The following is a 27,972-nucleotide window of genomic DNA, read 5'->3' as shown; positions in this document are numbered from 1 at the left end:
AAAAAAAATACACAACTACAAATACAGTTTCCTTTTAACCACTTATTTAATTTATATTTCAATGTTTTAAAAAAAGTAATTCTTAATTCAGTTGGTATTCCAGTATTCCAATAGCCATTAAAAATCAAGCAAGCATCAACCAAAGATTTGATATTATAGTCAATAAAGATAGTTATAATATAGCTAATAATATTAGCTATAATAATGTAGCTAATATATTATTTAGTTATTATAGTTAAAGATAATTAATAACAGTTAATAAATATCTACACATTCTTAAACCAAAATGCATTGACATGAGAAGTTAAATGAATGAATGAATGAATGAATGAATGAATGAATGAGTTTATGCTCAAAACAAGAAAAACTAAATAAACGTAATTTAAACAAGTTTATTTTACCCCTAATATGTTTTTCTTATTGTAAGCCTCAAATAGCTGAATTCTGACCTATCAGAAAACAAGACTTAGTATCAATTGTAATCTTATGTACATGTATCTTGATTTAAGAACGTTTAGTTTAGTTTTTTGGGTTTTTTTAGCCTACCAAATGTAGAAACTGTGCGGTGAGGATACCTACCAGTAACAATGTACCAAATATAAAAACAAATATGCCTCCCTCATGGCGAATAGGAAACTTTAACGAGGTGTTTTTGCATTTAAACAGGACTGAAATGCTGTCTTGCATTGTTTTCCTTTCTGTGTTTGAAGCTCTTCTTCGTTTTCGTCCATTTCAAACACATCTTGTTGTCACTAGGCAACCACGCGGTGAATCGGGCATCTCAACAGATGTTTCTATTTTCTGCTCAAATGAAGGTTAGGTGAAATCTCACATTCAAATATTACTTTTTCCTGCTTAACCTACACTCGCCACTTCACGTGCCGAGCTTCAAGTGAACGAACAACCTTGGGGTTATTTTAAGTAAGTCCATGTTTTTGCCATTGTGCGTGTAGGCACCATGGGAAATGAATAACGCCTCGGCATTTGCACTAATAACAATAGAGTTGCAGTTATTTCTAGTCACCGACAGATGGGGCAAACGCCGTGTGAACCGCGGGGAAGGAAAGAGTAGAGAAATAGATGGGAGGGTCAGGCCGCTGCCTCTCAGTTTCAAACACACTCAGTGCATTTCAAACCTGTGCATGGATATAAACTGAACGGTGAAAGTAGGGTTTGTTTGCGGACTCCTCCCGTGTTAGACGGGTCATGCTGTCTTCGCGAAGGTAATGAGCCGCAAAGCCCTCGGGTCTCGGCTGAGCAGCGCCCACAAACTGCAGCGAAACTGGAATGACTGGCAGCCCAGGTCAGTAGCGCACCACGCGGCCCAGCGCTCGCACTACAGACCGAGGCTTCAGCGAGGCCTCGGTCTTTTTCGCCTCTTTATGAAACACAGCAGCGGTCTATATCCACACGAGGAGACCTTTTTAATCATTCATCTCGAACCACGTCTCACGATAATCGGGTCGAGCTCTGGTCTTTGGGAATAGTTAAACCGACAAGTGTCACGCGCGCATGTTCATTTTTTCAGGCTGGTTAGCAGACGTTAACGTAAGCTAACTCGCAAACAATCGGCGAACGCTAGTGTTTTTTTTTGTCGTGTTTGTGCTTGTTCGCTAGCTTTGGTTTGTAGACTGATTGAAAATGTGAGTGTAACGGCAGGGATTTGTGTCTTTTGACAAACACGAGGATGTTTCGTGGCGTTCATTCGTTGTTTGTGAGGGGAACACGCGTGTGGTCTGACACGCTTAGCCACAAGCTGCATAAGGGTTTGCGATAAATATGTATGTGTATTGCAGACATACGGCATAATATTCGTTTCATACTGATTTAATGTTATTTGAACTCCTCCTGTAAAGCTCAAAACAAGCATGTCACTTTGTGTAGTTTCAAAACATACAATTGAATGTAATATTTGTAAGTTTAAACCGCTTTAATTTGGAAGTTTTCGTAGTTTAAACTGGGCAAGCCAGGTGAAGCTTGGACCGCATGTCAAAGTCAGCCGAGTGTGTCAGTGTTTGTCTGGAAAGCGTAGGAATTGGCAGCGAGTACATTGAACTTCCGAGAGTCAAGACTGGTTAATTGTTTGAATTTAATATAGACTCCTAATCAAATAGTCAATGTCCATTCAGTAACTTTGAACTAACTACTTGATGTATTTGAGGATGATCATTCACAGTTTTCAGATGAGTTGTATTATTTGAAACCATGTGGAAAAATGAAATCTCAGCTGGACTGTCAAATGACGGCTCTTGTCCATAAGTCCCGGATGCAGATGCATTTTTTATGAATAGCTAGGGAAGATTTATGAATTGTGCTTATAATTGTGTACCTTTGTCGATTTAATGGTTCAAATTGTGAGTACTAATACGTAATGCCATGTTAGAAAAGTTATATTAATGTTTTACAGATTATGTAAATTATCAACTTTATATTAATGTGAACTATTGGAATTCAGAATGTTTTTTTTTTATGGGAAGATTAAAGTTATAGTTCACTCAAAGGACGTTTAAATGGTCTCATTTAGTCAGTCCACATGTTCCAAACCTTTGACTTGCTTTCTTCATTAGTATGCAAAGATTTTTGAAGAATATCTTAGCCCTTTTTCCCAACACAATAAAACTGAATGAGAATTGATGTCTGATTCCAAATTGGCCAACAAAAAAAAGTTGATATCATATCTGAGATCATTGGTCTTATCAGCGTATCAACTGATCTATTTTTTTTACTGTATTTCTAAGCAGAATGGACTTCTTTCAAAAACATTTCAAAATCTTACTGATACTGACTTTATATTTGCTGTTTTATATGATGTCTTCAGAGTAAATATCAACCCCTTTTTGTCCAGTTGCACAATAAAGGGGTCACCTCTAGTCATGCTTTAGCATGCAGACATCACTGCGAACATGGACAGTTAAGTTGCTGTAGCCACTGATGGTGTATCAAATGTTTTTCAGAGGTGAAAGTCTGTCAGCCAGCCAGGACGGTGTGAAGAGCAGTGTCTCTAGAGACCGTGGTTCAGAAGTTCTTTTTGACATCCTACCGTCTGACCAACCTGGCACCCCACAACTGCACAATGACGCCTTCACTGCCACAGACATACTCGAAGAAGGAGGTGTGTGCTTCATCTGGCCCTTAGTTTAACCTAACTTTAATCAATTGGATTATATCAGTGTTTTTATCTCTCTCTCTCTCTCTCTCTCTCTCTATATATATATATATATATATATATATATATATATATATATATATATAGAGATAGATATATATAATATATATATAGAGAGAGAGATAGATAGATAGATAGATAGATAGATAGATATCTATATATAGAGATATAGATTTTTACCTTCATTGTGGTTTTTTGACATCTATACCATGTGTCATTCTACTTGTTTGGTATTTAAGGGTTTGACAATTATTTGATTCCTCTTGTGTGTCACCTTGGTTAAGGCTTTTGTTTATAGAAACAGAAAGAGAAAGTAACATCAGCAAGGGTTTTGTTTTGTTTTGTTTTTTTGGAAGGTCCCAGAGATTCCCTGTGCGAATTAATCCCCATTTATGTTTATTTTATTTTTCTGTTGCTTATTTGCTTTATTTCAAATAGAGAAATTTAAGATAGCAAACAATAGTTACATCTAGATTACCACCTGTATTTCTTTTTGCCTTGCTTATAGAAGTAGAGACTACTTTAGGCGCTTCTTGTGGCATTTTTTCAGGAATTATAGATTGTAATTGTTATTCCTTTAGAGAAGGGAACTGAAAGTATTCTTGTTTTCTAGGTGGATATGACGCTGATGGAGGCCTCTCTGAAAATACTTATGGTTGGAAGTCGCTGGGGCAAGAGTTGAGAATCAATGATGTGACTACTGATATAACCACTTTTCAGCATGGAAACCGTGCTTTAGCTACAAAGGACATGAGGAAATCACAGGGTACATTCACCTTTCAGTGCTTAAGTGGGGCTGCTGAATTAATTTATTTACTAGCATCACTTTCTCTTTTATGTCCCAGACCGACCGTTGGCACACTCTGAGGAGTCTCGTCTGGCCAATCTTCTGCGGAGAGCATCACGGGAAGATGATCGGGAACGCAGACTGGCCACTATGAAACAAATGAGGGAGTTCATTGTGCACTCTGAAAATAAAGTGGTACGGTCTGACATGCTCACATGGATTTTTATGTGTCGATAGAGTTAAACTTTTAAATGTGGTGTTTGTATTCTTACATTACAGGTCCTAGTGAAACAGTTGGATTCCATTTTGAGCACCCTGAATGACATTTTAAATGAGAGGTATGACTGCACAACCTATTTTTAACACAATAGGGGGTTATCAGAATTCACTCCATTGAGGGTATATTTAGCGCTTCATTGTTCATAAAGTGTTATGAACATCTCACTGAGCTCTAGTAATAATAAACAATTTAACCTGCTATTATCACATTTTATCGTATCTGGGGGGGAAATTATTCCGTTAGAAGGGGAATTTTTGGAAATTTATGTATAAAGACTGGGTGTTAGAAAGCCCACTCCACAGGATATGCCAATCAACACTGAGCTGGTTTTTTGTGCTTTTGTAGAGTTATGTTTACAATATCTCCCTTCGTTTTATTTTGAATGCGATTCATTGGCCTAAAAAAGGAGAACGCATAATACACAAAGTTAAATATGGAATTGAATATGACCTTTTTGTTTCAATAAATATTACAGTAATACATTGCAAAGTTGCCATATGGGACAGTCCTCCTTCAGGTATAGACATAAGAGAGACATAATGCTATGTAATAATTATCAGCTAGAAGTCTATTTTGAAGCTCAGCGAGGGCTCGTGGTGGCTACAAAGTTATGAGCACAAGTGCACCATTTGGGTCAGGGCCGTTGTTATCCTGGATTATTTAGGCCTTGATAATTGTGCAGTGATCATCTGGCCTAATTTGAACTTCAATATTTAATATCTATCTATTTGTTTATATGTATGTTAAGTAGCTTTACAATGTGTAAAATAGTGTACAGTACCTAATGGCATTTTTTTTTTTTTTTTTGGCCTTACAGTAGTAAGCTTCTGCAGGAGCTCAGGCAGGAGGCCGCATGTTGTCTGGGATTGCTTTGTGCCTCCCTCAGTTACGAAGCCGAGCGGATCTTCAAGTGGATGTTTCTCAAGTTCAGTGTGTCCACAAAGGATGAGGTGAAGCTTCTGTACCTGGTGGCAGTGCACAAGGCACTTGAAACGGCAGGGGAGAAGAAGGCTTTTTCATCTGTAATGCAGGTATTTATTCAGCTCCATTGCTAAGTCTTTCTGTATGATCTCTTTCTGTGGCTGAAATATTTTACTGTTTTGTCATTCAGTTGGTGATGAGCAGCCTTCAGTCTATCTTGGAGAACTTGGACACACCAGAGCTATTGTGCCAAAGTGTAAAATGTATTTTACTGGTGGCCCGGTGTTATCCACACATATTCAGCACCAACTTCAGAGTAAGCAGCGCAAGCAGTCTCCAAATCTGGAAATCTGAAAGGAAAGAACGTATGAATGAACTGCTGCTTTTGTTTTTCAGGACACAGTGGATATCTTAGTAGGTTGGCATATAGACCACACACAGAAACAGTCTCTTACTCAACAAGTGTCTGGTAAGATGTTTTATTTAGTTTCATTTCCCTTTTTTGGGAAATAACCTGTCTAACCTGTCTCAATATGTTTCTAGGCTGGTTACAGAGTCTGGAGCAGTTTTGGGTCGCAGATTTGGCCTTTTCAACTACATTATTGGGTCAGTTTTTGGAAGATATGGAGGCGTATGCTGAGGTAATGTGAATGGCTTTAATTTTAATTTTGGAGTGTATTTGATAAGGGATTTCTGATGTTCTAATGCTCTTTACTTTATAGGATTTGAGTCATGTTGTATCTGGGGAATCGGGAGACGAGGACATTCCCCCTCCCACAGTATCCCTGCCAAAACTGGCAGCCCTGTTGAGAGTTTTTAGCACAGTTGTACACAGCATCGGAGAACGATTTAACCCTATCAGAGGACCTCCAATCACAGAAGCATATGTTACCGATGTTAGTATCCAACACGCTTAGCCTCAAATACCTGTTTATTGCAATAAAATGGATGCAAAAAATATGATCCTTTACCGATTTGACTTAAATTGTTTGCGTTTTCTTGCTTGCAGGTTTTGAACCGTGTTTTAGCCTGTGTCACCACAGCCAAGCAGGTGTTCTTCTCGGAGGCAGTGCTGACAGCAGGAAATGAGTGTGTGTGTGTCCTGCTAGTGAGCACAGACTTGGGCAACCAGCTGATTGATGCCGTAATCTCTTATGGCCTAGACCAGCTGGAAAGCTGCCAGTGCTGCGGACCAGAATACAGCATGTCCGTCCTTACGCTGCTTACGCTGGTAGGACTTGACTTGATTAATCCAATAATCGACAGACTCGAGTTCAATTTGTGGGATTTCTGAAAATGTAGTAGGCCTCGTTACTATTGCTTTTGTCTTTGAAGTATTTTTTCACACATTTATTCATCTTTTTTTGTGTGTGTGTGATTTGTAGATTGTTGATCAGATAAACACCAATATCCCTGCTGTTTTTGTGGAGAAATTGCTGGCGCCGAAATCACAACTCTTGGAGCTGCGTTTTCACAGAGAAAGAGAGGTATGATCAGTAACCTCAGCGTAACAGCTATGAGTTAACACTTTGATCACTTTTTTTTTTTCTTCCCTTAACAGGTGATGGCAGCTGCTCATGGAGTGTATCATGCTGTGCTGAGCCTAAAGAACATCCCTACTCTGGAGGCAGCTTATAAACTGGTCTTGGGCGAGATGGGTTGTGCGCTGAACAGTTTGCTCAGTCCTCTGGGTTTGCCTGCTGCCTGTCTTAACATACAACATCCTGCCTTTAGTCAGCAGCAGTTCAGCCCAGAGAGAGCAGAGTTTATACTTATCTTCAACCTCAGTGCTCTCACCACCATTGGCAACACCAAGAACTCCCTCATTGGGGTCAGTTCGGGTCCATACTTGGCTCTGCAAAAGTATTTTTTGCAGTAATACAATAAATTGTGTAAAAGACAGTAATAATGCTTATTTGTTTTCTGTGTTGCAGATGTGGGCTCTGTCCCCTACTGTTTTTGCCCTGCTCAGTCAGAATCTGGTTGTAGTTCACTCTGATTTGGCAGTTCATCACCCTGCTGTCCAGTATGCAGTGCTCTACACCCTCTATTCTCACTGCACCAGGTAACAGAGCAACAAAACCTTTACTTACCTGAATGATGCTTCAGGGTTTCCACAGGGTTTCTGGTCAATATATTATTATGTGATATATTTTTATACACCTGTTAATTTAAATTTCTGTACTTCTGAAGTTTGTTCATCAAATAATTCTTAAAGCATCACTGCTTCCACAAGTGTGTGTGTGTGTGTGTGTGTGTGTGTGTGTGTGTGTGTGTGTGTGTGTGTGTGTGTGTGTGTGTGTGTGTGTGTACACTTATAGAAACATTTTTGACAGTGATAAGTTTTATTTTTTAAATCATGTATGAATTTTTAAAGGAATATTTAAGCATATCAAATTACACTTTAGAAAAATATATTGTATTGAAATAGAAAAATAATGTTTCTAAAATTGTAGTGTTTCACAATATTGCTGAATTACTGTCTGTAAAAACTAGTACATTTGTCTGAATTAAACATTTATTAAAATCACAAATGTATTGGATGAATAGTGTGAGAAATGCAAAATAATGGTGAAGTGTTTAACAAGTAGCAGTGTGGATTCATTAAATATGTAGTGCTATATGGGTTTTGTCATAGTTTTTTTTTTTCTGCAGTGTACATAAAACTGTCAAAAAACACTGTCGTTCACTTGGTTTGAACCTCTCTCTCCTGGCGTGATAACTGATAGACTGCTGCCCTTCTCTCTTTCTTTCTCTCAAGACATGATCACTTTATCTCAAGCAGCCTGAGCTCTTCGTCTCCCTCCCTTTTCGATGGCGCTGTCATCAGCACAGTTACCACGGCAACCAAAAGGCATTTCAGCACGCTGCTTAATTTGCTGGGTATGCTGCTCAGCAAGGATCATCTCAACCCTGAGGCGAGGTACAGAGCTCACACTGCCTGTCTATAATGAAGCCTGTTGTGATTAATTAATCTAAACAACTTGCTCTTTCAGCTGCTAAAATCGCTTAAACAGTGACAGATTTAATTGCATCTTTTTAATTCCTTGTTTGCATATGACAACAATTCAGTATTTAGTTGAGAATTTTAGGAAATAAGGGAAAATGCAGTGGGATCCAAATATGCTAAACAGAAGTGTTTAATATTTCAAACCATAAGTTTAAAGTAAGTTAATTTGAGAATCTTTACATTGGACAATTAACATAAATCTCATTTAACATTAACCTTCTAGACTAACACTAACCCTCCCCGCTTTAATCCTAAACTTTAAATCAGATTTTTAATTGAGTATGGTCCCAGCCTCCACTGTCAGCAATTCCCTTTGATTGACATTTTATGTTGTCTTATTTTTGTCTTTAGGCGGCTGTTACTCACCTGGTCATTAGAGGTGTCTCTGATGATGAAAAAATCTGAAACCTACTCCCCTCTGTTTTCACTCCCATCTTTCATCAAATTCTGCAAAGGCTTACTGGCAAATTGTGAGTTAATATAACTTATTTTTGGAGTTTTACTTGAGGTGAAATAGTGTTATAAAGACAGATCTACAAATAATGGTTTAGAATAATAAATTGGTGACCAAGTGAATGGATTTTTAACCTGTTGGTTTTCCTCTATGCAGCCTTGAATGAAGACCCCACCATATGTTTGCAGGCATGTAACAGTCTTCAGGTTGTGTCATCTTCCTTGACCACAGAGCTTCTCCAGAGGTAATCACACATCCTCTGCTTGTTAGGTGCTGTCTTCCTGCAAGAACATTCATTATTCTTCCTCCTGCTCTTGAGGGCGAAGGTAAAAAAAAAACATCTTGTTTGATCAGCACTGATTCTGTCTGCTTTCTCTGTGCAGGTGCGTGGATGTGTGCCGAGTTCAGCTGGTCCACTCAGCAGTCCGAGTCCGGCAGGCCTTTGGGAAATTGCTAAGATCTGTTCCCATGCACGTTGCATTGAGGTTTGCAAGACTCCTTTTCACCTGTCTTGAATTTACACAGTAGAAACCAGAAGGGAGCAATAAAACCTACCTTGTAGTTTTACCTCAAGCTGTAGTTGATGTGATGGTAATTGTCGGCTTGTCTCCTAGCAGTGCTCGTAGTCACTCTGAGATTAAGGAGATTTCTCTGGCCATCCGTCGACACATGAGCAAAGTGCCTAGCAATACATTCCACCCACAGGACTTCTCTGACCTCATTGGGTTTATTCTATATGGAACTGTCCATCGTGGAGGGTGAGTAGGTTCTTTCCTTTATTCTCACCTTGGTGAGAACACATGGACCTCTTTGTTCATTTGAATCTTATTTGATAAAATCTTGTACTGTCGAAAATCTACAGCTAAAATTAAAGCAGATTGTAAGGTTTGTCTCTGGAGTTTTTTTTATTTTTCATTGTTTCATGCACAGTAAGGAGCCCTGGTTGGAGCGGCTGTACCACAGCTGTCAGAGGTTGGAGAAGAAAGACTCTGCCATAGTGCCCCGTGCTCTGCTGAAGACTGAGGCAGTGCTGTGGCAGTGGGCAGTTTGGGAGGCTGCTCAGTTCACCGTTCTTTCTAAACTCCGAACCCCTCTGGGACGAGCCCAGGATACTTTCCAGACTATAGAGGGTTAGTGAGTTATCCATTTAGTTTGATAAAAAGTTTGTTAAAGGAATAGTATGCTTGATTGACGTTTTGACACTCTTTAATCTCTCTTTTTGTCTCTGTGCTGGTGTAGGTATGATTCGCAGCCTGGCGGCTCACAGTCTGAACACAGAGCAGGAATTGAGCCAGTGGAGTGGAGGAGAGAGTGATGAGGGTCACCACACTAATCAGCTCCGCCTGGCTCTGCTTTTGCAGTTCCTTGAAAACCTGGAGAAACTTATGTACAATGCTTATGAAGGCTGTGCTAGCGCTCTCACTGCACCACCCAAGGTCTGTCCTCTGTATATACACAACTAGCCTTCACGTTATCACGATGGAATGCTAGCTTTATCCTTTTAAAGAACTTTTAATGTGGTTACCATTTGAAATTCCATGTTTTTATCTTTGGCTTTATTTTAATTCTTCTTTGCGCTTTTATTTAGGGCATCAGAACATTTTTCTACACAAACAGGCAAACGTGCCAGGACTGGCTAACCAGAATTCGTTTGGCATTGATGAGGGTAGGCCTTCTCTCAGGTCAGCCAGCAGTCACAGTCCGTCATGGCTTTGACCTGCTCACTGAGATCAAGAACAGCAGTGCACAGGTAAGATTGAAACGGTGTTGTTCAGAAAAGGCTCAAACAAATAGTTTAGTGAAAATTATGCATTAAGCAGAAATACATTTGATTCTAAATGTTTCAGTTTCATTGACGCATTTAATTCTTACATTACATTAAATGATGACTGAAATAAGTTGAAAGTTTAACTATTTCTCCATTATCTTCCTTTTTTGAGATTTCAGTTATTGTAAAGCACTAGATCTACACTATTAGGACTTTAATATTTAATAGCCTTGTTTCATTGCTTTTGCTCCATGCTTTGCCCTGTAGGGGCCAGAAATGGAGGTGCCAATCACCATGTTAGTGGAGGCGTTGTGTGAGCTGCGATGCCCTGAAGCCATACAAGGTCTGGCAGCCTGGAGTCTGGCCAACACTGGCAAGAGCCTGGGCTGGCTGGGATCGGTGGCACTGCAGGCTGAGGGAAAGTAAGTGTTTTGTGTTCTGAAAATAATTAACCTACTTTACACTGTGCAAATTTGTCTAGTCACTCTGTTCTCATGAAATGTTGATGCTGCATTGTTCCCAAGGTTTGAGAAGGCGGCGTTAGAGTACCAAGAGCAGCTGTGTGCCGTCACAGGGATGGACTGCTCCATTAAAGGCTTTGATCGCTCCCTGTTAAAACTCACTGGCTCCAACACCTCCAGCCCAAGACACACCAGCAGTGGTGAGGACTTTACAAAATTTACACTAAATGTCTCGCATGAGAAATGAAATGCAGGATAAATCATAAATCTTACTTCAGATATCTTTTTGAATCAAATTGATCCGCTGTGCATTGCAGAGCAACATACAGTGATGTTTTATTACTGACCGAATCAGGTTTTTAATTATGAGTGAGTGATTCAATTACTCATTCATAAATACAATAGTGACTTGCTTTCATTGTTAATTCTGAATGAAGAGAACTTGCCAATACCTAGTGGCAGTTTATCTCTTGAGTGTCAGTTTGATAAATGTAATCTTGTATTCAGTATTTATTTTTAAAACATTACTTGCATATCAGTATTTATGAAGTTGCAGTGTCTTTTATTCCACCTCTGCAGTGCAAAGATGGCTTTTGTTGATACTTGTTCAGTTTAATAACTTATTCAGATTAAATTTGTGGAGATGTAAGAATGGACAAAACATGAAACAAATCTTATCACAAATAAATCACTAGTCACTATCCTCTAGAAATGAAACATGCAATGCAAAATCGTACCAAGTTTGTACCTAGTAGTTTTATCATATTGAATCTGAAATCAAATTGTGAGATTCCAAAGGATTTACATCCCTAGCTTTTAATTATATCAGATTTTATTATTATTATTTTATTTTTTCCTCAATATTGTCTTGTTTAGTGTTTTTAAGTTGTGGCTGTTTTAATAGGAGATGGAAGGAAAACGGTGTTGTTGAAGTCCAGTGAGTGTTCTCCAGAAGTGCTCAACTTCCTGGCTAACAAGGCCTGTGAGTGTTATGTGGCTCTGAGCGACTGGGAGTCTGTGCAGGAGTGGCAGGCCAGCATGATGAACCTCAAGAAGAACAGCAGCAGTTCCAGTGTCAACCTCAAGACAGACTTGAACTACATCAGGTGTGTAGCAGCAGAACTCTTGACTCTAACTCTAGGAATGTAAGGATTTCATTGCAATAATTGTGTTTTGATCTGTTTTTTTTTTCAGGGCTCTGAGCAGGTTTGAGGAGGGGGATTTCACAGAGTGCCGTGCGCAGTTGGACTTGCTCCCTGGGGAGGATTATGGCCTTCTTAACTCTACAACAAAAGACAAGATTGGTATTATAGCCCATACTATCTACAGCCATAGAAAACCAATTAGTAGGGGTTTTTTTTGTCAGGCCTGAAAAAGACATGACGACAAACAGAATTATTACAGAATCATTTATTTTATAATTGTCAGAACAAGTGAAATACTTTTCTATGAACAGCTTCACTGATTAGCCATGTGGTGTTGAATGTTTGTTTGTTGACAGACCTGAAGAGGCTTCTTCCTGCTGTGTTGAGCCCAGATCCATCAGAGCTCCAGAAGGCCATTGAAGTACAGCTCCTTAGAAGTGCTGTTGGTGCCATCACTGCGACCAATCACGAACAGGAACAGAAGGTTCTTGCATCATCTGAGTGAGTAAATAGTCTGAACAGTGTCAATTTTCAATAAGCTGTGTATGCATTGATGTCGAGTCTACATTTGGGCTTTCATCTTCAGCACCCTGGTAAAGTACCTGAAACAAACGGGTCGCATCTCTCTGGGTCCCCTGCGTCTCTCCACTCTCACGTTGTCTGACTCCTTGCCAACCCTCAGCACTCTGCAACTGCACTGTGCCAACTCTCTAGAGAATTCGCTCTGCAACCAGCACCCAGAGGTTTGAGCCAGCATATCAACCCTAAGAGCATGCAAATACATTTATCATCTGTCTTTTTCTTTAAAAAAAATCCCTGTTCTTTTGGTTTTCTCCATATAGGACTGCTTAATTCCGCTCTTCAGTGAAGCTTTGACCACCTGCAAGCAGCAGGATGTTCAGCCATGGCTACATGCGCTCCGATACACCACTTTCCAGCGGCAGCTCTTCCAAAAGCTCAAAGGTAATGTCTCTGTCTCTTACGTGTAAGTATGGCTAATGAATGTGATGTGGCGTCTCTGTTGATGTTGCGATGATTCATCCAGGATCGTCTTCTCCAGTGGAGTCTCATCTGATGGAGCTTTGTCTGACTGCTGTGAAATTTGCTCGTAAGCAAGGAAATATTGCCCTGGCCACGCGTCTGCTGAGTCTGTGCAACAAGCCATCGGTGAACGCCTCTGAAGGTCAGGACTTGGTGCAATGCTTCAGGCAACTGTCACTAGAGGGCACTGTTGGGGAGAAGTGGGGACCAGAGCTGGAGATTGAGAAGGCAAAAGTTCTGTTTGCTGCTGGTAGGTACTTTTAAACGTTTCAGTCTAATTTGGGCCAGTTTACTTGGTCTTGATGTATTGCTGTGTGCATGTCTAAGCACCCCTCTCTGCGTTTTAGGGCAGTCTGTATCTGCTATGGAAATGCTGAGCTCCTGTGCACTGTCGTACTGTCACTCTGGAAAGTGTGAGCGTGCAGCCTGCCGCTCTGTGCTTACTCTGTGCAAATGGCTTTTGGCCGACTGGAAAGATCTCACTCCACAACTCAAAATGGTGGTGAAGAAGAACTCTGGTTCTACCAGCCTCTCAGCTCTTTCCAAAAACATCTCTGGCCTATTGGAGCTGCCACTGGAAGATCAGGGAATGCCACATATTACGACAGAGACTACAGGTAAGCTTCATGCCAGTGTGTTAAACCATGCTATTTTGTGTCATAATGGTTGAATACATATATAATGAAAGCATTGCATTCTATAGTGTCATGTGTGTTAGTGTTTGTTTGATTTGATACTGTACACATGGCACAACTGACAATAAAACAGACTTTGATGTTGTCTTTGTTTCTTTGTAATCATCATGAAGACTTGTTTCATCTGTCTACAGTCAGTGTTGGTGTTGGGGAGCCAGACTTTGTGCTTGGGCAGCTGTACCAGCTCTCCACTACTCAGGCTCCTGAAGTGGCCAAATCATGGGCTGCTCTGGCCAGCTGGGCTTACAGATGGGGCAGGAAGGTTGTGGACAATGCCAGGTATTTTCACCATAATATTCTTGGTGTTAGTTTACAAAGAAAGTGATATGCTCATACTGATGTGTTGTTTTTCTGTCTGTCGATTAGTCAAGGAGAAGGGGTCCCTTTGCTCCTTGGAGAGAAGAAAGAAATAGAGGACTTGCTCCCAGCAGGCACCAGTGATGAGGACAAGGAAACCATTTTTGGCATTTTGGGTCAAGCCATGTGTCGCCCAGCAGGAATTCAGGTTATGGAGTTCACAGTTTGTAAATGTCTGGATCAGGGGTTTTCAAACTACACCACACACTATGAAACTATGGAGATATACTAGAAAACATAGGCATTTAATTTAAATAAACTGTGAGTTTGGGGTTGGTGTATGTGTTTTTTTTTATAGAAATACAGTAAAAGTTTACATTTAAAGTTTACTTTTACATTTTAATATCTTTTGAAAATTGTAATTGTTACTGTTAGTCTTCACTTTTTACATAATTCTTCAGAAATCATTCTAGTGTGAAAACTGTAGTGTTTCAAATTACGGAAATAATTATACATTTTTCATGATTCTTTGGCGTCTGGCTTCCTAATTGAAATTTTCTATTTTAAACATTCTTTAAAAAAATTGTGACATTTGATTGATTTAAACTGTACTTATCGCAAAGATTGTATTTTACCATGTCTATATAAACTTGTAGATTTCTACGTCAAGGTTAATGCTGATCTTCATATATCTGCAATGTAAATAGTTCTCATTTTGTGTATTTGTCATTGTGTTCCTGCAGGATGAGGACATGGCCTTGCAGAATGAAGAGGATGAGGAGGATGACATGGTGGATGTGATCGGCCGACAGCTGTTGAGTGCTTGTCCATGGTTGTCTGAGGTGGAGGACACTGTGACCGATGGGCTGATCGGGGTGTGGAGGAGAGTGGTTGACCGAATATTCAGCCTATACCGGGTCTCCTGCAGAGCATATTTCACCTTCCTCAAACTCAACGCCGGGCAGGTCAGAGAATTCCTCCTAATGTTTATGCAGTGATTAAACAAATTTCTAAAACAAAACATCTCTTAATTTCTTGTTGTCTTGATCATCAGGTGCCCATAGATGAAGACGACCCCAAGCTGCTCCTAAACAACCAGACCAGCAAACAGAGCAGCGATGATGTCATTGTCATGGCAACCCTCCGTCTGCTGCGCTTGCTTGTGAAGCATGCTGGGGAATTAAGAGAGGGTCTGGAACACGGCCTGGCATCCACCCCCACCGCACCCTGGAGAGGTAAAAACTTGAACAGCAATACAGTAATGAACACTTTCCTCTTCACATCATTAAGATAGTTAGTTAGTTCTATTCATGTAATATTAATATCTGTTTTTTTTTTCTTTAGGTATCATCCCTCAGTTATTCTCCAGACTAAATCACCCTGAGGCTTACATCCGTCAGAGCATCTGCAGCCTGCTGTGCAGAGTTGCCCAAGATTCACCCCACCTTATCCTCTACCCTGCCATTGTGGGATCTATCTCTCTTGGCGGAGAGGCTCAGTCTGCAGGTACATGCTGTTTTCAAATGGAGCGGCATTTAACACACACAGACGTAGATCACTGACAATCTGCTCAATATTATGTTTGCCTGTGAAATTGAACTCAATATTGCATGGCTTTGCAGTGATCTCTAATATATAGCACTGAGTTTGAAATTGAAAACATTTTTAGGCAGATGAAAATGCCAGATGCTTTTCTTAAAACTAGAGGTGCTTGATGTTTGCAGCTGCTAACCCAATAGACCCATGGTGCATGAAATGTTTCTCTAAACATTGTTTTTATGTTAATGGCAGTCTGGGATCATATATCTGGGCCAACAATTGTACTTAAATATACCAAAGAGACAGAACACACAGCAAAAAACCTTTTTTATTGACTTTAGTTTTGGTATGAAGAAAACTGGAGAATGCTCTGGCTTTATGATTTGATGGAGACATTAAACAACCGATCAGTTCTCGGTTTAGTGATCATATAAATGTTAAGCATTTTTGGAGAAGAAAAATTCTTTTTATCTCTGCCAGGTAACAAGCTACCGTCGTCCCTGCCAACCCTTCTTGGGAACATGCAGGGAGAGGCTCTTTGTGGAGGTGAGAGTGAGACGGGCAGCGGGCCGACTTCTCAAGAGAGCAGCCGCGGGGAAGAGATGGTGATGTATTCTAGCGAAGACCAAGCCATGATGCAGGACTGCTACAGCAAGATTGTAGACAAGCTCTCTTCTGCCAACCCCACCATGGTGCTGCAGGTATTACAGAAAAGGCTTTGCTGTTCTGTAAGTGTCTGTTTGTTAAGTCATTGTTTAAAAGATGTTTTGTGTATCCTTGTGTGTGCAGGTGCAGTTGTTGGTGGGTGAGCTGAGGAGGGTCACTCTGCTCTGGGATGAGCTCTGGCTGGGGGTCTTGCAGCAACAGCACATGCACGTTCTGCGCAGGATTCAACAGCTGGAGGACGAGGTGAAAAGAGTTCAGAACAACAACACTCTGCGCAAGTAAGTCACAACCCTGGAAATCAATATATAAGGAGAAACTTCATTAACAAGGGATTCATGCCTTTTGGAAAATCATTGAAATTCTCAATCTGTTGTGTTTTAGGGATGAGAAGGTGGCAATTATGAGAGAGAAGCACTCTGCTCTAATGAAACCTGTGGTTTTTGCGCTGGATCACGTACGCAGCATCACGGCTGCTCCGGCGGAGACTCCTCACGAGGCGTGGTTTCAGGAGACGTACGGAGAGGCCATCCACAACGCTCTAGAGAGACTGAGGAACCCTCTTAATCCAGCCAATCCGGCCAGCAGCTGGATGCCCTTCAAACAGGTAAGGACAGCTGTGGGCATAAGTGAAATGCTGATATGCATGCTGTTCATTTTGCCTTTTGTAATTCTACTCCATCCTGTCGCAGATCATGCTGAGCTTGCAGCAAAGGGCACAGAAACGGGCTAGTTACCTCCTGCGATTAGATGAGATCAGCCCCCGCCTCACTGCCATGACCAACACAGAGATGGCGCTGCCAGGGGAGGTGTCTGCTACAGATGCAGTCACCATCCAGAGCGTAGGCAACACCATCACCATCCTGCCAACTAAAACCAAACCCAAGAAGCTCTACTTCCTAGGCTCTGATGGCAGAAACTATCCTTATCTTTTCAAAGGTAATGAGTTTTAAATGTCATTTCAAACTCTCCTTCTAGATTCAAAAATAAATGCTTTACTTCAGATTTCTGCCTCCCTTTTTTAAAGCCCATTTCCACCAAAAAATAACACACATAAATTGAGCAGTTTAGTAAATGACAAAGTTAATTTTTGTTTGAATTAATCCATTTAATACCATTTGCTCATGTAAAACTTATCTTTGTTTTAGGATTGGAAGACTTGCATTTGGATGAGAGGATTATGCAGTTCTTGTCTATCGTCAACACCATGTTCACTAAAGTGAATCAGCAGGAGAGTCCAAGGTTTCACGCCCGTCATTATTCTGTCACACCTCTGGGCACCAGATCAGGCCTCATCCAGTGGGTGGATGGAGCCACTCCATTATTTGGCCTATACAAACGCTGGCAGCAGCGTGAGGCTGTGGTCCAAGCCCAGAAGGTGAGACTGAAAATTAGCATAGAACGCTTCGGAAATTGGCCTTTTACATAATTATTTTACAGTTGTTGTTTTTTTTTGTGGTTAACAAAGACCATTTGTTACATAATTTAAATCATTAATAAAGTTGATTTTTTTTTTTTTTTTTTTTTTTTTTTTTTTTTTTGCACCTTTTTTATTAAGGCACAGGATTCCTTCCAGCAACCTCAGAATCTTCCGTTGGTTCCACGGCCCAGTGAGCTCTATTACAGCAAGATCAGTCCTGCTTTAAAGGCTGTTGGCCTCAGTTTGGATGTGTCGCGCCGAGACTGGCCGTTGAGTGTTATGAGAGATGTTCTCAGAGAGCTTATGGAGGCTACACCCCCTAACCTCCTAGCAAAGGAGCTCTGGTGCTCCTGTACCACCCCCAGTGAGTGGTGGAGCGTGACTCAGGTCAGAGAGAACCCCTTTTTACATGTCTTACCTATGTTTGACAAAGGGTTAGAATAAATGCCTTGCTCTGAAAATAATCAATCTCGGGTGTCTCATTTAGTCTTATGCCAGATCCACTGCTGTAATGTCAATGGTGGGATATATCATTGGATTGGGCGACCGTCACCTTGACAATGTGCTGATTGATATGACAACAGGCGAGGTGGTTCACATTGATTACAACGTCTGTTTTGAGAAGGGTGAGTGACTTTTCACTTGAAAAGGAGTTTAAACATACTTCATTGGCATAGACATTTAAATACCTCATCATCCTAACAGGAAAAAGCTTGAGAGTACCAGAGAAGGTTCCTTTCCGTATGACACACAACATTGAGACCGCTTTGGGGGTCACAGGGGTGGAGGGCATCTTTAGACTGTCCTGTGAACAGGTGAGAATGGAATAACTCATAACTGGAAATCAGAGGTGTGCCATATTATACCATCCACGATAATGCCAGTATAAATTTTTAGATGATAAAAAAAAAAAACTGTCATATTGCAATATCAGTGATATAGCAGCTTGATAACATGTTTCTAGGTATATGATTTACACTTCGAAATAGGTCATCAATGACAGTAGAGGAACAATGAAAAATGCCCTTCATTGTGCTTAAATTTTTTTGTATATCATATCATTATTACATTTTTTTTATATTGTGCTATAATTTTAAGGTTATATTGTCCACACCTAATGGAAATTTTCATTTAGAACATGCATACAATTTTGAATGGTGCCTTTGTCCTTTCAGGTTGTCCAGATAATGCGACGTGGAAGAGAGACCCTCTTGACTCTTTTAGAGGCATTTGTCTATGACCCTCTGGTGGACTGGACAGCAGGGGGTGAGGTGGGATTTGCAGGGGCTGTGTATGGAGGTGGTGGTCAGCAAGCGGAGAACAAGCAGAGCAAGAGAGAGATGGAGCGAGACATCACACGTAGCCTCTTCTCCTCCCGTGTGGCTGAGATTAAGGTGAGAAGTTTTAAGTGCAATTGGTACTAAAATGTACATTGGCTTCTTAAATGTATATTGCTGCATGACATTGGTTAACTTTTTTTATTTTTTTATATATAGGTGAACTGGTTCAAGAACCGTGATGAGATGGTTGGAGTGCTGCCGCAGGTGGAGGAGGCGGTGGATGAGTATCTAAACCTGCAGGAGTTGCTCACACAAGTGGAGAAAGTGCAGGGCAAGCTGCTGGAAGAGATGGAGTTCCTGGAAGGAGCCGATACCAGAGCAGATCATCCTATCCACTCCCTGGAGCACAGGTCAGCAGATGAGACCACCAAAGAGTCTCGTTCATCTGGTCACAATTATTGCATGATCGTTTAATAATGTATCTGATTGGACAGAAGTAATTTTTTTTTTCCCTATCCCTTTCAAGATACTCAGAGCATACTCAGTTGCAGTCCAGGCAGAGAACTGTACAGGATGCCATTCAGGGGAAGTTGTCAGATCTGGATCAGTGCATCTCTCAATATCAAGCTGCCTTTGCCAGTCTAGAAGCCACCCAGCTTGCCAGTCTCCTCCAGGAGATCAGCAGCCCTATTGATTTAGGTGCAAATGATTTTGGCTTTATTTTACAGAATATTAACTGAAGCCTAATGAGAAGCAAAAAGAGCACTTGCTAATTTGTTCTTTTTGGTCTGTTTAAACTACAGGTCCACCCAGCTATGTGCCAGCAACATCTTTTCTGCAGAACGCAGGCCAGGCACATCTAATTAGCCAGTGTGAGGCACTGGAGGCAGAGGTGAGTGCTCTGTTGCAGCAAAGACGCTCTCAGCTGCGTGGCTGTCTCGAGCACCTGCACAGCTATGCCACCGTGGCGTTGCTGTACCCCCGTGCAGTGCTGCTCAGGCACCGAGTGCACACGTGGAAACAGTGGATGGAGGAGCTGGTGTGTGACATGACCGTCGATCACTGCCAGACAATCTATCACCAGTAAGTGCAACTACTACTTCATGTCCTGAAAAATAAATCATCCGTTTTTATTAATTGTAGTCACTTTTGAAATTTTTGACTTTTCCACGTCTTCCAATTACTTCATAAAAATCATCTTTTCTTTTAAGGTATGAAATGCAGTTTGCACCCCAGCCCCCTTCTTCCACATGTCAGTTCCTGTCCAGCATCGAGATGGCGCTGCAGCACCATGCAGCAGAAACCAACACCCGGCTGCTGCGGCAGGTAGAGCGTCTGAAGGCAGAGGGTGCTAGTGTGCCTATTTGTGAGGAGCAGCTGCAGGAGATAGAGCGCTGCATTAAAGTCTTCCTGCATGAGGATGCTGAGCTCGGGTCCTTCAGTCTGGCCGGTATCATCGTCTCTGCCCTCTGTGCCCTCACCAGGTCTGTGGCTTTAAAAAAAGCAACACGAATTGTGAACGTCTCATTTGTTGCCAGACAGAATTTTCTGGTCATTTCTCTGCCTAAACAGTTTTTTTTTTTTTTTTTTTTTCCAGTGACAATTCAATAATTGTTTTAATAATAGTGTTTCTATGCTTTGCAGGCGTAACCTGGTGATGGAGGGAGCTGCAGCCAGTGCAGGAGAGCAGCTGGTGGAGCTGACATCCCGTGATGGTGCCTGGTTCCTGGAAGAGCTCTGCAGTATGAGCGGAAACATCACATGCCTTGTGCAACTGTTGCAGCAGTGTCAGCTTCTGTCTCATGACCTGGACATCCTCAGCCTTGCGGAGACTTCACAAGTAGTCTACCTGGCCAATGGCGTCTACACCTGCCTTCAGGTAATGTTCTCAGTGTTTAATGGTATTCAGTGTTTATTTATTTTTTCCCCTCTCAATTTTTCATTTATTTTTTTATTAATCTGTAAAGGAGCTCAACACAAACTTTCGTCAGATCATCTTCCCAGAGGCTTTGCGCTGCATGCTGAAGGGAGAAAATACTTTGGAGGCAATGCTAGCAGAGCTGGATGCACTTATTGATCAGTGTGCAGATGGGGTTTCGCTGCAGGGACTCGGGGAGGTTCTGCAGTCTCACCTTCGTAACACTGCCATGGGCCTGGAGGAGGATCCAGATGACCACTATCTGGATATCACCAGGTAACATGAACAATGTTAAATATTTACTAAGTACATAATGTTATTGTTTTGGATAGACTGAACCTTGTCTTTGTTTTGTGTCAGGGTTCTGCGAGCTCAGTACTCAGAACTGATCCAACCACGCAGCATGGAGAGCTCTGTGCAGGAAACACCCAAGATGAGTGCCGGTCAGATGTTGTTGGTAGCTTTTGATGGCATGTTTGCACAGCTGGAGACTGCTTTTGGACTTCTGATTGACAAGGTAAAAATACTGATTTGTAAAATATTGTAATTAATGTTTGGATAGTTGTAATATTAAAATTTAACCACCTGAGTCTGTTGTACAGCTTAGATGTACTATTTTTTTTCCCCATGAATATAGATGTTTTATTTTTGTCCTTTAGTCTGAGAAATGTACAAAAAGTAAACTGCATATGGATTAATGCATTAACTTTACAATACAATAGTTATAATTAGAAATACACCAAATGTTTGGCAAATAAAATTATTAGGGTTACAGTAGGAAAAAAAAAACTATCTGTGCAACAAGATTGAGTAAAATTAAACGGTGATGTTATCAAATAGTTACGTTCTAATGCAGCAAAGTAATTTGTCGTGTGACAAATTCATGAGAATTGTTTATAAATTTGCTGTTGTCAGCACAGAGGTCTTTCTTATTTATAAATAAGTAAAGGTGAAAAAAAGGAAGAACTCATGTTCATATGTATTTTTAGTGTTAGTGTTTCAGTGTAAGTTTACTGCTGTTCTCTAAAATAAAATATAAAACAAGTAGTAATTGTTAAATTCTGCTTTGTTGGTATAATGTCTGCTTGAACATTAAAGAATGTTCAGAGCAAAGTAAATATTTTACTTTGTAGTCAAGTTGTTCTTTTTAAAAGCAAGTCAAAACCGTAAAAAGCACATTGTGGCTATAAATAATAAAAATATTGTTCATATTGAATGGTGTTCCATGAAAGCAACAAATCGTGACCACAAACAACTCAACCCATAATGAATATAAAAAAAGATCATATGACTAGGAGGTGGTCAGATTTTTCTTCTGTTTTTGTCCCTAGTTGATCATATGACCGAGATGTGTTTATTAGATTGTGGTGTCTAAATAAATCCTGTTCTACCCTCTAGCTGAACTCTATGGATGTGCCTGCTGCCTGGAGAAAGGTGGATGTGATCCGGGAGTCCAGAGCTACACAAGTCCATTTCTTTGATAATGTGCAGACCAGGCAGGTCTTGGAGGAGATTTTCTTCCTGAAAAGACTCCAGACCATCCGGGACTTTTTCCGTCTGTGTGGATCATTTGCACAGACACTATCTGGTAAACATCTACTTGACAGTTTCTCAATATATTATGGATGTTATGGAATGGCGCATGAATATAGTAAGAAATACAAAGTAGCACACAGTTGTAGTTTGTCATTTTGCAGAATCAGGTTTTTTATTAGACACCCTTCACATTTTTTTCTAACAGGAACATGTCCTACACCAGCTGATGAGCCTCCACCCTCAAATGGCCCAGTACCCATAGTGAAACCCATGTACCGAGGCTCCACTGTAGTGAGTGAGGACCAGATGATGCGGCCCATCAAAGCCTTCACGGCTGATTTTGTAAGGCAGATGCTAATGGGGCTCCCCACCCAGGCTCTGGGCCTGGCCATTTGCAGCGCTCTCAGTGCCCTCGGCATGGATCTCATCGCTCAGGTGGAGGCCAAGGACTTTGGCGCTGAGGGGAAGGTTTCTCTGGATGACCTGTGCAAGAAAGCAGTAGAGCAAGGGGTGCAGGCAGGACGCATATCCCAGTTGCTGCTTAACAGGGCTACAGTGCTGGCCAGCTCCTACGACACGGCCTGGAAAAAACTGGACCTGGTGCGACGTCTAGAAGTCAGCATTGAAGCCTGTAAGGTCAGCCTGCAGAGGACCCAGCTTCACATCGCAATGTTCCAGGTAAGAAGTGGTGCTCTTTTTACATAAAAACGTAACCAGTTATTGCTGTATAGGTGCGGTCACATTAGTGAAGTAAAAAAAAAAACGGGTCCAGTATGCATTGACTGTAATTTGTAAATTTTCTGTGCTACTGACACTTTAAAACCAAGCGGTTTTTTGTTGGCCAGTGACTCAAATTCCAATCTGAACATGAGCAGGATTAGACTGAAACTTATCCATGACATTTTACTAAGCAACAGTAAACATGACATTCACCTTCTGCTCTTATCAGTGGCAGCATGAGGACATTCTCGGTGCGAGGACGCAGCCCATGACGGTCAGTCCCCCGCCTCGCTCCATCATCCTGAGCAATATGAAGAAGAAGCTCTACAAACTCAGTCAAGACGAAGCTTCTATTGGCAGCGTCCAGGTAAAAGTTGTAGCATGTTTCAGAGAACATGTCAAAGTTAAAAAATAAATATTTGAATCTAAACCATGTTGGGTTTTGCGTTTCAGGAGAAGTTGGCAAGTTTAGAGGGCAGCATAGAGCAGAGGCTGAAGTGGGCCGGTGGCGCAAATCCTGCACTTGCCCCAGTACTGCAGGACTTTGAGGCCACTATAGCAGAACGCCGTGCCTTAGTGATGAAGGAGAGTCAGCGTGCAAACCAGGTTACTTTTCTCTGCAGCACCATTCTCAACTTTGAAGGTCTGCGTACCCGCACCCCAGAAGCCTTGAACATGGATGCAACACTTTTTGAACTTGTGAAACGATGCCAGGCCACCTGCTCCTACGCTGCCCAATTCAGCACCTCCGTTTCCTCTTTGGAACTTCAGCTGCTGCATAGACTGGTAAGTCTTGCTGGAATTTTAAATGTTTTTTATTAGACCATCTATATAACGCTTCAAAAATCCATAAGGTTGCATGTATTTTTTGGTAGTAATTATTTTAATTATCCATAGTTTAGTTTATATACATTTATTCTTATCATTTTTGACAAGTGATTTTTTTATATATATATATATATATATATATATATATATATATATATATATATATATATATATTAGTCCAAATATTCTAGAATTGTAATATTGGGACATTCCTGCAAATCACTTTAGCTACTTTTAAATCTGGTAAACCAATTCACCCTAATCTGTTTCCTGTCATCTGTTTCTAATTGAAAAGCATTGGATTGTCTTTTTACAGAGTCCTGTCATGGAGCTCTCAATTGGTGGTCCTGAGTGGCTGGTGTATGCACAGAATCATCTCACCCAGGAGATGTCCAGTCAGAGAGTCATGCAGGAGGAAAGAGAGCAGCAGCTGGAGAGAGTGACCGAAACCCTGCAGCTGCTGGTGGACTCCATTAAAGGCACCCTGTCCAATCATAACCGCCAACTTGCTGATGTGAAGCACCTCCTGCGTGCCATGGCAAAGGTATATAAGCCTCTGATGCAGAATAGTTTTGATTTGTTTAGATTTGTTGGCCACCTATAACCACTGACAGAACATGGTTTTAAAGGTTATAAAATATGTCTCCTGTATGCACTCTTAATGATACCTGTGTTTCAATTTGGCAGGATGAAGAAAATGCCCTTGCGGAGGGAGAGGAAGTGACTTACGAGGGCAGTGTGCGTCAGTTCCTGTCAGAATACAAAGCATGGCAGGATAATGTGCAGATAGTGCTTTTCACAGTAGTTCAAGCTACAGGCCAACCACGCAGCCAAGAGCAGGTGGAACTGCTGCAGGAGATCCCTGCCACCCTGAAGGAGCTAAAGGTTCAGAGCCAGAGGTGAGCTAGTGCTTGTGCTAGATTCAGAGCACAGCTTACAAGTCTTACGTGTTGTCTTTTTAAGTCAAAAATATATTACTACTTTTTTTTTTTTTTTTTTTTTTTTTTTTTTTTTTTTTTTTAGCATCTACAATGGCTTGGTGAGCTTCGCCTCTCCTCTTGTCACTGAGAGAGGAAGTGACTGTGCAAGTCCCACTTCAACAGTCCAGACTAGCTTTGCTGCTGGTAAGTTTAAGATGTAGCTTTGGTGTTTTTTTTGTATTTTTTTTTCTCCCACCTGCTTCTTCTGTAGGTCTTTGAGCATCTTTGTCTCTGTCTGTTACAATAGCAGTGCGCTGCAGTGGAGTGAAGACTCAGCCTGATAGCATGTCTCAGAATGCGCGCAAAGCTCTTCCTCGAAACTTTGGGACCCCGGTGGACACTCCCCCCAGTACTCTGATGATAAATAGTAAAGGACTGGCCCCAAGCCCCAAAAGAGCCGTACGGGATCCCAAAACTGGGAGAGGTTAGTTATGCAAATGTCTTCTCTTAGATCAGTCGATTTAAAAATGTGGAAATTTTACATTTGCGATAGTTTGAGCAATATGGCACCGTTCAAGTTAACTCTGATCATGCATGCCGTTTTAACTAAGGCTGGTAATTTAACCTGTTAATAACATTTTATTAATTACAGTGGAAAATAAATAATGTGTGTAAAATTAACGCACTTGCCCAGCCTCAGACCTACATAATCGAGTAATTTGACATTTTGTACAACTGAATGATGAAAAATGTGAGCCGTTATGAGGAAATATGAGCTCCATCATTGCATGATGGAGTCTAGAGAACATGGATAAAATGTCCCTAAAATTTAAGACGTGGCAAAAATTCCCCAGTTTGAGTTTTTGAGAATTTACATCATATAGCCTAGTTAATCAATATCACATAAGCAATAGGCTAAGTACATTATGACATGAGTGCAAAGATTCTGATTTTATAAAACAGTTCAGTAAGAAGTTAATATTGTGTTAAGACATAATGTTGTCCGTTTTGCTCAATTTTGCCAACCAGAGTATAAAGACCAAGCAGAACTGTTTATTTTATGGTTACACCTATTAGTTGCTTATTAGCAAGCACATTACTAGACTTTTATCCCTTTATTAGTCGTAATTAATGACAAATTAATGCCTTATTCTACATCACTAATCCTTTGTTTATTCTTTAACAAGTGTTACCTATTCTAAAGTGTTTTACTGAAAAGCACTTCACTGATGTTTTTGTTCAGGCAGTTTAAGTTTTTAACGTTTAAATTTCTGTTTATCCAATCTATTGTCCGTACAATATCTTCTTCTAATATGAAACGGTGCCTTTTATTGGAGACGTGATGAAATGCTTCATCAATTACAATCTTTGCTAAGATCACTCATCAGCAGTTTTTCCTTCAGCTGTGCAAGAGAGGAATTCCTACGCTGTTAGTGTGTGGAAGAGGGTGAAGGCCAAACTAGAAGGGAGAGATGTGGACCCTAACAGGAGAATGAGTGTCACTGAGCAGGTGAGCTTTCCTCCATATCCATGGGCTGCAATAAAATTTTGCTATTGTTTAAAAATGCTTCACTTTCAGTTATGCTTTAAAAATGTGTGTGTGTGTGTGTGTGTGTGTGTGTGTTTAGCAACTTTCCGATCTAGCTGCCAGATATGCCTTCTGATTGAAGCCAACAAGTTATTCCACCATGTTAACCTCTTTGAGATTAAATAAAATTGTAGTTTTTTTTTTTTTTCTGAAGACTGTTGCTACGGCAAACGTATACTTGTTTTTTAATGCCATGCATTTTTCTCTCTTCAAGGTGGATTATGTCATCAAAGAGGCAACAAACTTGGACAACCTGGCACAGTTGTATGAGGGATGGACAGCATGGGTGTGAACGGGATCCTTGTAGATCACTTTGGTCCAGCGAGGGTAGATATCCACCAAAATCAACTGGGTCTGGGGCAATGGAGCCACAGAGCACCATGCAGGAAAGGGGGGGGTGTAGAGACCCTCCCTTGGGCCCACACCGGATCCCCGTAGCACAGCTACACTCGGCGATCCAGCTAACACAACGAAATGGGTCTGCATCTGTCTCCCCGAGATGTGTGGGGAGCTCACTAAGATGGGGAGGCGGGGTGGGGGGGGCAAGGCACACGCGGCTTGAACTACCCCCCCAACCAACCCCTGTATCAACAACAACAAAATAAACGTCTGTCAACAATCAAAACAAATAGGATTTGCCATCGGGAAAATTTGCAGGAGACAGTTTATCCACTCTTAGGGCAAAGGTCTGCGGTAATTAGAGAGTTTCTAGACTACATTTGTGCGAGAGTGGAGGGATGGGGCGATCCGGTCTTGGTGGGGTCCTCTGTTTTTGGATGGCTCGGGGTCGTGCACGACTTGCGGCTGAGCTGTCTCCTGCTAGAGCGGGTGTGGAGGGCTGTGTGACCAGAAGGCTCAAAGGACTCCATTGGAAGCCAGAAGGTCTTTGAGTTCGTTCTTGACCACAAAAAAAGACCTTTTCCCCTTAAGTATATAAAGGAAACGCTGCAAAAAAAAAAAAAAAAAACTTTACACCTTCACCAATGTACTGCACAGATTTCACAATACAAAGGCAAAACGCAAAGTGGCTTTGGGAACATTCACTGTCACGTGTTTCTGAATGTTTGGCACAATGAATGATGTGCTTGGAGTTGGCAAGTGCTCGGCCTGAGGTCACTTTGATTTGATCCTTGAGTATGACCCAGGCTTAATACGGTGAGATGTGCAAATCAGTTTCTAAATCCTTTTTTTTTCTTAGAATGCATCTCTGATCTTGTTTGTGTATTGTAGATTCTTTCTCCCTCTCCTTCTTTGCTATGGATTTAGTCTAGATTGCTCTTTTTTTTTCTCTCTCTTTTGTTTTTGACTTGCCTGTGGAAGTGTATCGTCGCTGATACATGTCCTCATTAAAGCTTGCGTTTTACTGATCTTGACCTAGTTTTACATTTTTAGTGGGAGAAATAAGTAATGGAATAGTGATGTGGTGATGGTTACAATTGTTGTCTCTTAATGGTTTTACTCCACTTTGTTGGTCAAATAAAACTATAATTAAACCTCTTCAGTCTTCATTAAAGCATTTGCTGTTTTTGTTCTGA

The 27,972-nt window shown here is 41.0% G+C and overlaps 1 protein-coding gene across 2 annotated transcripts; it reads left to right on the top strand.

Annotated features, from left to right (window-relative positions):
• Window positions 1-1,061: 1,061 nt before the first annotated feature.
• Window positions 1,062-27,972, top strand: smg1 (SMG1 nonsense mediated mRNA decay associated PI3K related kinase). Of its 2 annotated transcripts, none has more exons than XM_043230155.1 (62): window positions 1,062-1,303; window positions 2,955-3,112; window positions 3,780-3,932; window positions 4,012-4,148; window positions 4,233-4,291; window positions 5,051-5,264; window positions 5,345-5,470; window positions 5,551-5,623; window positions 5,698-5,795; window positions 5,877-6,050; window positions 6,164-6,385; window positions 6,540-6,641; window positions 6,716-6,985; window positions 7,089-7,219; window positions 7,916-8,077; window positions 8,516-8,634; window positions 8,775-8,862; window positions 9,002-9,103; window positions 9,236-9,376; window positions 9,549-9,748; window positions 9,858-10,054; window positions 10,207-10,368; window positions 10,654-10,808; window positions 10,911-11,047; window positions 11,752-11,953; window positions 12,042-12,151; window positions 12,349-12,493; window positions 12,579-12,735; window positions 12,835-12,955; window positions 13,038-13,283; window positions 13,381-13,650; window positions 13,863-14,007; window positions 14,095-14,233; window positions 14,769-14,990; window positions 15,080-15,260; window positions 15,370-15,531; window positions 16,045-16,265; window positions 16,354-16,508; window positions 16,612-16,834; window positions 16,920-17,166; window positions 17,376-17,605; window positions 17,792-18,034; window positions 18,135-18,273; window positions 18,353-18,462; window positions 18,823-19,041; window positions 19,144-19,337; window positions 19,454-19,626; window positions 19,731-20,010; window positions 20,139-20,411; window positions 20,572-20,806; window positions 20,895-21,121; window positions 21,206-21,362; window positions 22,244-22,433; window positions 22,587-23,059; window positions 23,331-23,468; window positions 23,555-23,887; window positions 24,246-24,473; window positions 24,617-24,828; window positions 24,953-25,053; window positions 25,157-25,333; window positions 26,253-26,359; window positions 26,652-27,972. In XM_043230155.1, exons 1-62 carry the CDS (start codon window positions 1,227-1,229, stop codon window positions 26,727-26,729), a joined length of 10,920 nt encoding a protein of 3,639 aa, XP_043086090.1. In that variant the 5' UTR covers window positions 1,062-1,226; the 3' UTR covers window positions 26,730-27,972. The 2 variants fall into 2 exon arrangements, with proteins under 2 accessions (XP_043086090.1, XP_043086081.1); XM_043230146.1 differs by having other exon boundaries at window positions 17,786-18,034.

This window comes from Puntigrus tetrazona, chromosome 3, assembly GCF_018831695.1.
Source record: "Puntigrus tetrazona isolate hp1 chromosome 3, ASM1883169v1, whole genome shotgun sequence".
In the NCBI taxonomy this organism is placed as follows: domain Eukaryota; kingdom Metazoa; phylum Chordata; class Actinopteri; order Cypriniformes; family Cyprinidae; genus Puntigrus; species Puntigrus tetrazona.
The sequence above is the reverse complement of the archived record's forward strand: the minus strand, read 5'-3'. Positions and strand labels throughout refer to the sequence as shown.

Excerpts from the sequence above, each read along its gene's own strand:
- smg1 (XM_043230146.1), top strand. The coding sequence starts at position 1,227 with ATGAGCCGCAAAGCCCTCGGGTCTCGGCTGAGCAGCGCCCACAAACTG. Across the intron at positions 12,736-12,834 it reads TCTGCAACCAGCACCCAGAG|GACTGCTTAATTCCGCTCTT; the intron begins GTTTGAGCCAGC and ends TTCTCCATATAG. Across the intron at positions 18,035-18,134 it reads AGTGGTGGAGCGTGACTCAG|TCTTATGCCAGATCCACTGC; the intron begins GTCAGAGAGAAC and ends TGTCTCATTTAG.